At 36.0% G+C, this 10,248-nt stretch overlaps 1 protein-coding gene across 1 annotated transcript; it reads right to left on the minus strand.

The window, feature by feature from the left end:
* Nucleotides 1-172: 172 nt before the first annotated feature.
* Nucleotides 173-6,734, minus strand: nipal3 (NIPA like domain containing 3). Its single transcript, XM_084380972.1, has 11 exons — nt 6,515-6,734; nt 6,088-6,156; nt 5,378-5,549; nt 5,142-5,201; nt 4,752-4,897; nt 3,083-3,179; nt 2,795-2,930; nt 2,522-2,610; nt 2,340-2,403; nt 1,936-2,030; nt 173-1,576 (listed from the first exon to the last, which is right to left on the minus strand). The coding sequence occupies exons 1-11, from the start codon at nt 6,548-6,550 to the stop codon at nt 1,410-1,412; spliced, it is 1,131 nt and encodes a 376-aa protein (XP_084237098.1). The 5' UTR covers nt 6,551-6,734; the 3' UTR covers nt 173-1,409.
* Nucleotides 6,735-10,248: the final 3,514 nt, after the last annotated feature.

Here is a 10,248-nt window from a genome sequence, read left to right on the forward strand (position 1 = left end):
TTGTATCACATTTACAATGGAAGAAGTACGACTTTTGCAGAATCAGTGACCTCTTTTTAAAAGCTGCTCTGGTTTCATTAGAGGCCTGTTTTAATGTCGACACACATTAAATGGTTTATATAATGATGCTAGTAAACCACAGGCCATGCAACCAAAATAACCAAGCGCTAAAAACTGTGGGAAGACTCTGCTTTATTAACACTGTAGAAATGCACTGCCACATATGTAGAGGAGTGGATCCAAGTTATGTAGCCATTGATTCATAATTAAGTATTTAATCATAGAACCCTTCATAGACATGTTGCTTATTGCTGCATTATATCTGACGTTTACATGTAAAAAAAAAAAATTGTACTACAAATACTACAAAGTGTACGTCAGCAACATTAACTGCATACTTTTAGTTTCATTTCATGGTTTGTTTGACATCAGAAACTTCAAGGCATCATGTTAAAGAGGCAATCAAATTGAATAGTATTTGAATTGTTTTAGCTAAAAACAAAATGTAGACTTTTTTACGATAGAGTACCCTTCTACACTTACAGTACAGATACACCTAGTTGTACAGCTTATCAGTAATTTAAAGATCGGAACGTGATTCACTCTTCTTGTATTTGAGTCAAAGTGGTATCACGTTCTTTTTAATAGTTTTAAGATTTTTATTCCAGTTGGTTTTGTGCCACCTTACGGTTATTTATCCAGTGTACGGCTACTTTATAAGGCACACTACAAGCACAGTTGAAAATTAATAAATACAATAAATTAGAAAAAAATTGCACCCATTGTTTGGTCACGTCAGGAAAAGCAGTAATACGATGACATTCCAAGAATAAGAGGCAGAAAATGGAGTGAAATCTGCTCACATAAGACAGACATGTAAAGTTAAAATGTTCATTGGCAAGTCCTCTGAAAAAGTCCGCAGCTACACGATACAACATTGTTGGTAAGAACCTGGATTTGAGGAGAAACAGATCACTGTGTGTTCCCAAATGAGAGCAAAACTTGTATAACTGTCATGGAAGTGAGTCCTTACTTCTCAAAGCAAACAAAGAGTACAGGCAGTAAGCTTCAAGGCACAACACCGTCTCTGCTGCCATATTTCCGCGCCTGTGAATCCACAACAACGTGCAGCAGCAGCAGCTTCAGGTTTCCTCCCTTCATTTTCGGAATGAATACGGCTGACATCTTCTCAAAAAAAAGAAATGCTTTTTAAGGTTTTGGTTTAGAGATTTCAGAAAGGAATGCATGTGAGGAGGAGTGTAAGGCAGAGTGACAGAACAGCTACAGTACAACACCCCTACTGGGCTGGAGTTTGGTCTCGTGAATATGTGAAAAAAACGGAATGTGCCCATCTTTGCCTTTCAATGTCTTTCAAAATGTGAGGGGGAAAAAAGTAGAAATGCTTGTTTTTAGTCTTGCTTGAGGTCAGATGCTTCAGAGGATCTCAAGCTGACTGGTGGTTGTTCCAGGTTGACTGGTACACCAGCAGGAGCCACTCCATCGTTGTTGACCAGAGCTCCGTAAGAGAAGGAGCCATTGAAGTCTACCAAGCCTTTGTCATGAATAGTTGGGACACCTGATGACGGAAAGGACAGGCAAGATACAGTAAGGTTTAAGTAAGCACTGCGAGGTTAAAATGAGAAAGCAAACTGTTTTATTAGCTATTAGCTCTGTTAGCCGTAAGCTCCACTAGCTGTTAGCTCTCTTAGCCAAACACAACACAGGACTCTGCTGCCCACTGGTTTAGCTAACAGCTAACTAGCGCTCTTCCTGCAGATTTCAAAAGCTAACTTTCCTCAAAACTATGAAGATGATTAGTGTTGTCTGACGTTGTTTCATCGATACTGAATGGTTTAAGTCTTGGAATTCTTGCTCTGTGTAGCTGTAAATCTTTACAAATATCATTTTCACTTTTTACATAAAGTTTATACAAACCATTGGTCATATCCATAGTGACACACGGTTCAAAGGTCTTGGTCCTTTTCTTGTTTTTGGTGATGAGAAAGACCCCCAAGAAACAGAATGCAGATCTGTACAAAGCACAAAACAATCTGCCTTTATTCAAAATAAATAATTCAACTGCTGTTTACAATATTTCAAATGTCTGATTCTCTGTTTATTAGTTTTTGGCTATAGCTGACAAAGAAAGTGTTAAGCCTCACAGCAGACACTGTGGTTGCAAAGGGAGCAGGTGTTAATAAGAACATAAATGATGGCTAATAAATATTATATAAAAATGTCATTAATATATTGCCATTTACATGCAGTTGTGCAAACACAGCATCCCTCTTTGTCAAAATGTATTTGTGAGAGAGGCATATTAATGATAGATCACTCACCCCAACAAAAACATGCAGATGTGAAGGATGTCTTCATTCTTAAACTCTAAGTAAAACACAGCTCCTAGAAAAGAAAAACAGAAAAGAAGAAAACTTCAGGCTCCAGACTGACACACTTTCCCTGCACCACTAAATCCAGATCAGATTCAAGACTAGCTGCAGCAAAGACTCTCTTAACTCACCAGCTCCTATGGCAAAGACAGTGGAGAGGATGTAGTTGACGCTGGCAATCAGAGAGCAGTCGTGCAGCTTACAAGCTTGGGAGAGAAAACTAAGACGACAATAACACACACAAAAACTTAACTTTGCTCGTCTGTAAAGACAAAACATAAATAGCAAGCGAATACGTGTATCTTTGACGTCACTAACAGCCAACCACAGCCAACCACAGCCACCACGCTAATCACACTGCTCTCTGTTTTCAGTAAATCATCTTTGATGTTCCTGTCACTCACCTGGCCTGGAAGACCGCTGAAGCCACCATGCACACGAACATGACGCTGAAGATCGGGTAGTAGAGCTGCATGGTGCCCTCGATGGTGAGAACCAACATGCCTGACACTGCCTTGACTGTTATGACTGTGACGGAGCCTGTGCACCAAAGTCAAAAGCACAGTTAGATACAGTACAAACAGCTCAGGTGCCTTCCAGACATTCACAAACAATATATTCTAATAAAGTGTGCTTATAGCTTGACTTTATAGACAGCTTGTAATTGACTGGCTTTAATGCCGGACACTCACCCAGTAGAGCGACCAGCAGCAGAATAATAACGAGGTAGTTAGCATGACGCTGTTTGTAGAAGTATAGAAGCAGGCAGAACGTGATGATCTCCAGGAGCTGTCGATTTAGATAACAGCAACAACAAACACCAAATTAGCATCAAATCAACAAAACAGAAAGTCGTTGCTAGACTCAATAATAGACTCACAATTTATCTCAAACAGAGACACATTTATCCTGATTAACAGCACAGGTCAAGAAGGCAGAGTCATTTGCTGTGTTTAATTCAAGTTTGTGGGACACTAATAGGGGATTCCCCAAAAAATTTAAACAACAACAAAGGCATGAGAAATACTACAGCAGCCCTGGATTAGATACCAATTTAGTAAAGGTCATAATGTTCGATCATGGTTGAGACCACTGACTGTAGATCAAGATGGACGAAGTGACAGCCCCCTTAAAGTGAGGCCAAAGATTATCGATCTCACCCTGGTGGCTGGCTGCAGTATCGAAAATAAATCCCAGCCCCTCCATGGAAGTACCTCAAAATTTAAGTACAGTATTTGGGTAAATGTTCTTATTTACATTCCATCACTGATTTCAGGACGTTCTTATTATGCTGATGCATGTTCACGTTAATTTATTGATAAGTTTGGTTTTAATTTGTAATTTGACGCTACAAAAAGCTGGAGTGACCTCATGATTGACAGCTGAACCCTGCTAGTGATTGAACTGGTGGCTGATTAGGCAGGACCTCGATACAGCGGCTGATCATTACTACACAGATTTTTGTCGTCCATCTTTATAGATGCCATTGATTTAGACAGTTTTTTTTTTTTGTCCAGCTGCAGCTCCTGGTGTTGTAAAGAAAATGTGCCACTGAGTGTCTCAGTCTGTGTTGACAAGGGTTTTCTTGTAACCACTCTTCCTATTTGTCCAATGTTTGGGTATTTACCGTATGTATTTAAGGTTTTAGATACTTTTACCTATTACCACATTACATAATGATGCAGTGTTCGTGACTGATGCATCAGCAATTCAGGGTGTGACTGTTTAACCTCTGTAAGATGTCTTTAAATGTTATAAATATGATGAATCTCAGACATCAATTAAAGATGACACATTCAAATAATTGTTATTCCACCTAATATGACTAATTTTCCATATTCATTCATCATGGTTTACATTGTTGAGTAGCCTGAATATCTGGTGTGTCAGTTACAACCTGCGATTATGTAAGGCAAAAAGCAATACGCGTGAGAAACGCAGGAAAGGCGGACTTGCAAAGAGGAAATAGACCTTCATCGACACTGACTCAATGACGCATATTTTCTTATAAACACATCGAGCTACAGCCACAAACATGACAACAGAGTTGTTTTGATACATCAAAAAGGTTTCAGGCAGCAAAAATAGAACATGAGAGTCACCAAACCTGTACTGCAGGACTGCCGTAGGGGTTGTATTTGCAAACCATAAATTATGAGTGCATGGACGTGTAAAAATTCTTCAGGATATACACATGTTCAAATATTTAATAAGCTATATCATACATATACATATTTATTTCTGCTAAGTGAGTGTGTTGTGGAAATTAAGCACAGTAGGTTAAAAAGCAGAAACTGAACTGTATCAGTGTTGCTTTGAGTCACGTGCTTCTGAACTTCTCTGTGAATGAAAACATCTTACCAGATACAAGAGAACAGGCCATCCGACCATGTGCTTCACAATGTTCTCTGCTTTGAGTTTCTCATGAGAGTTTGGTCCGAACGATACAAAGAGGTATGTTCCTCCTATGGTTAGGATACAGCCCAGGAAGGACAGCCCATATCGCTCTGAAATAACAACATCATATCATAAAAATTACATGCAATCAGTTCCAGTGAAATAAGAAACGTGTTAGACTACACAGACACATTTTTTTAAGTCATTATACTGTAGCAGCTGAGCAGGAGGAATGTAGTTTGCCAAGTGCCTTGACGCTGATTAAACATTTGCATTCAATGCAGCAAATGCCATGTTATTTGCATAATAACAAGAAGTGTGCCATCTTCAGTTCGACACGTAGGCAGAACTTACTTGCAAAGTCCTTTGGCTTCGATTTCTCACGCAGGAAAATAAGGCCCAAAATTGAGCTTGCTGGAAACAACAAAGAAGCATAACACAACAAGTTAATACAACTTTTCCTTTTTTTCTTTTGAGTAATACATCTAGACGGCCACATTTATTGCCAAGTGACCTTGTTTTCATAATACAGAATATTTATCTCTGAACACCTTCTACTAAAGTATGAGTGAACGTGGAACAATACTCACCGAGTACAGACACAGCATTTAGAGGTGCTACGAGAGAAAGGGGGGCGAAAGCATAAGAGACAAAGTTGGCTCCCTCCCCGAGGCAGGTGAGGACAAAACCGCACCACCAGGTCTTAGTGCGGTAGAAGGCACGCGGGTCCTTGGTTCCTGCTAACGTCACGTGGCTGAATTTCTGCGAGTGCAGGTAAAACAGAGTCACATAGGTAAACACAGAGTCTGCTGAAGTATACTCAGCTTAGGCAAAGCAAATTTAGAAAGCGGGTTTAAACAAAGCAAACAAGATATTGGAAATTACGAGTGCGAACAGGATGGGTGATAGGGGCAAAAACAAGGACAGCATTGTATCATGATGACGTCATAACTGTTAATTATTTCATCCATGTATGTTTCTATTGGAGGCTGATAATAATACAGTGATGACAGCTCAACCTAGCTCTCCACAAAATCAAGACTGCTGTTCTGACCCCACCACAGTGTTGTCACGATACAGGGATTTCTAACTTTGATACAATACCCTGAAAAATACTGATGTAGAGTATCAGCTGAGTAAAAGTAAAGGGTTATTCTGAGCCTGATGTTAGGGCACTGACATGAGAAGACAACACAGAGAAATTAGAGAACATATTTCATGTAGAAAACACAATAACTTTCGTTTTTAACTAAGGCACATATGAGGAAGTGTTTGTGGATGTCACAGCTGAATACTGTACCTGAACACTTAAGGAGATGCTGACAAGCACATTTCCAAATATAGCAAGTAAAGTCCCAATGAGATTATCCTAAAGAAGACACACAGACGAGACATATTTATTTATTGGATTCAGTTATGATAAATAAAACGATACAACATATCTAAATCTTATCTTTAGCTTTCTACTGAGTGACAAGGATGTGTTCATTTCTCTGTTCCTATTCGCAGTGACACAATCGGACATTTGGTTTTCTTTGTTTACTATCGGCATTCATCTGACAGCACTGACAGCATTCATACTCTTAATATGAACTCATAGACGTGAAAACACACAGAATAACGACACATAAAACACCCCAATGAGTGTTTCATTCCTACTCCGAGAAGAGAAAAAGTAGAGAGTAAAGTATTAACAGACGATTAAAAAGTAAAGTCAAGTGTCTCACCGTGTAGGAGCCTCCGTCGGCTCTGCTGGTATCCATACTGTCCGCCTTCAGAGGCAGTTTGTTAATTATCAGGACTACTCACACGTTCACATGTTATGTATTTCATCTCGTCGCTTTCAGATTATATGTTTAGCACTCATAATTCGCGTGTTTATCTGACACTACGTCGAGGAAGACACCATCTTTGGGACGAGGAGCGCCTCACTTCCGAGTTCCTCCACCGACCTGCTTTCATGCGGCGACTTGACGCACGACGTAATCAGTCACGTGACCGCGGACAGGAAGTACTTTTCCTTTTACACAGTTGATATTAAAGATGACATAACAAATAGGCAAATATGTTTATAATGTTTTTCTCCAATATTACTGAATCCGCGAATTAACATTCAGACTCTGAAATTTTAATGCGATTTTAAAAATGTATTATTTGCTGTATTTGAGCCTGCAGTACCACTTGGTGGCACCAGGTTGTGCTATTGAGCTAGGATTCAGCCAAAAGCATTTAGCCTATGACAAAGATATCGATCAGTTTAATTAGAAAATGAAATAAAAAAATGAATGGTCCATTTTCGTCAGTTAAACAAAAAAGACAGCTTAAGCCTTGATTTTAAAACAATTATTTATTATTATGAGATTAAAAAACAAGTAGAGTTAAAAAGGCAAAATTATGAGACGAAAAGGCAAAATAAGTTTAAAAGTCACAATCATAAGATAAAATGTCAAAATGATGAGATGAAATGTTAAAATGATGAGATAAATTGTCACAATGACGAGATGAAATGTCAAAATTGTGAGATAAAATGTCACAATGATGACATAAAATGTCACAATGATAAGATAAAATGTCAAAATGATGAGATGAAATGCCACACTGATGAGATAACATGTCAAAATGATGAGATGAAATGCCACAATGATGAAATAAAATGTCACAATGATGAGATAAAATGTCAAAATTGTGAGATAAATTGTCACAATGATGAGATAAATTGTCACAATTATGAGATAAAATGTCACAATGAGATAAATTGTCACAATGATGAGATAAAATGTCAAAATTATGAGATAAAATGCCACAATGATGAGATGAAATATCACAATGATGAGATAAAATGTCAAAATTGTGAGATAAATTGTCACAATTATGAGATAAAATGTCACAATGAGATAAATTGTCACAATGATGAGATGAAATGTCAAAATTGTGAGATAAAATGTCACAATGATGAGATAACATGTCACAATGATGAGATAAAATGTCACAAAGATGAGATAAATTGTCACAATGAGATAAAATGTCACAATGATGAGATAACATGTCAAAATTGTAAGATAAATTGTCACAATGATGAGATAAATTGTCAAAATTGTGAGATAAATTGTCACAATGAGATAAAATGTCACAATGATGAGGTAAAATGTCACAATGATGAGATAAATTGTCACAATGAGATAAAATGTCACAATGATGAGATAACATGTCACAATGATGAGATAAAATGTCAAAATTGTGAGATAAATTGTCACAATGAGATAAAATGTCACAATGATGAGGTAAAATGTCACAATGATGAGATAAATTGTCACAATGAGATAAAATGTCACAATGATGAGATAACATGTCACAATGATGAGATGGAATGTCAAAATTGTGAGATAAAATGTCACAATGATGAGATAACATGTCACAATGATGAGATAAAATGTCACAATGATGAGATAAATTGTCACAATGAGATAAAATGTCACAATGATGAGATAACATGTCAAAATTGTAAGATAAATTGTCACAATGATGAGATAAATTGTCAAAATTGTGAGATAAATTGTCACAATGAGATAAAATGTCACAATGATGAGGTAAAATGTCACAATGATGAGATAAATTGTCACAATGAGATAAAATGTCACAATGATGAGATAACATGTCACAATGATGAGATAAAATGTCAAAATTGTGAGATAAATTGTCACAATGAGATAAAATGTCACAATGATGAGGTAAAATGTCACAATGATGAGATAAATTGTCACAATGAGATAAAATGTCACAATGATGAGATAACATGTCACAATGATGAGATAAAATGTCAAAATTGTGAGATAAAATGTCACAATGATGACATAAAATGTCACAATGATAAGATAAAATGTCACAATGATGAGATGAAATGCCACACTGATGAGATAACATGTCAAAATGATGAGATGAAATGCCACAATGATGAAATAAAATGTCACAATGATGAGATAAAATGTCAAAATTGTGAGATAAATTGTCACAATGATGAGATAAATTGTCACAATTATGAGATAAAATGTCACAATGAGATAAATTGTCACAATGATGAGATGAAATGTCAAAATTGTGAGATAAAATGTCACAATGATGAGATAACATGTCACAATGATGAGATAAAATGTCACAAAGATGAGATAAATTGTCACAATGAGATAAAATGTCACAATGATGAGATAACATGTCAAAATTGTAAGATAAATTGTCACAATGATGAGATAAATTGTCAAAATTGTGAGATAAATTGTCACAATGAGATAAAATGTCACAATGATGAGGTAAAATGTCACAATGATGAGATAAATTGTCACAATGAGATAAAATGTCACAATGATGAGATAACATGTCACAATGATGAGATAAAATGTCAAAATTGTGAGATAAATTGTCACAATGAGATAAAATGTCACAATGATGAGGTAAAATGTCACAATGATGAGATAAATTGTCACAATGAGATAAAATGTCACAATGATGAGATAACATGTCACAATGATGAGATGGAATGTCAAAATTGTGAGATAAAATGTCACAATGATGAGATAACATGTCACAATGATGAGATAAAATGTCACAATGATGAGATAAATTGTCACAATGAGATAAAATGTCACAATGATGAGATGAAATGCCACACTGATGAGATAACATGTCAAAATGATGAGATGAAATGCCACAATGATGAAATAAAATGTCACAATGATGAGATAAAATGTCAAAATTGTGAGATAAATTGTCACAATGATGAGATAAATTGTCACAATTATGAGATAAAATGTCACAATGAGATAAATTGTCACAATGATGAGATGAAATGTCAAAATTGTGAGATAAAATGTCACAATGATGAGATGAAATGTCAAAATTGTGAGATAAAATGTCACAATGATGAGATAACATGTCACAATGATGAGATAAAATGTCACAAAGATGAGATAAATTGTCACAATGAGATAAAATGTCACAATGATGAGATAACATGTCAAAATTGTAAGATAAATTGTCACAATGATGAGATAAATTGTCAAAATTGTGAGATAAATTGTCACAATGAGATAAAATGTCACAATGATGAGGTAAAATGTCACAATGATGAGATAAATTGTCACAATGAGATAAAATGTCACAATGATGAGATAACATGTCACAATGATGAGATAAAATGTCAAAATTGTGAGATAAATTGTCACAATGAGATAAAATGTCACAATGATGAGGTAAAATGTCACAATGATGAGATAAATTGTCACAATGAGATAAAATGTCACAATGATGAGATAACATGTCACAATGATGAGATGGAATGTCAAAATTGTGAGATAAAATGTCACAATGATGAGATAACATGTCACAATGATGAGATAAAATGTCACAATGATGAGATAAATTGTCACAATGAGATAAAATGTCACAATGATGAGATAACATGTCAAAA

This window comes from Pagrus pagrus (genome assembly GCF_965226575.1).
Source record: "Pagrus pagrus genome assembly, chromosome: 18".
NCBI lineage: Eukaryota > Metazoa > Chordata > Actinopteri > Spariformes > Sparidae > Pagrus > Pagrus pagrus.

Bases quoted from the DNA above. Each gene is read 5' to 3' on its own strand.
- nipal3 (XM_084380972.1), bottom strand. From the start codon at position 6,550: ATGGATACCAGCAGAGCCGACGGAGGCTCCTACACG. The intron at 2,931-3,082 runs GTGAGTGTCCGG...TTTGGTGCACAG, and splicing joins GCTGCTGGTCGCTCTACTGG to GCTCCGTCACAGTCATAACA. The intron at 1,577-1,935 runs GTTTGTATAAAC...TTCCGTCATCAG, and splicing joins CACTATGGATATGACCAATG to GTGTCCCAACTATTCATGAC.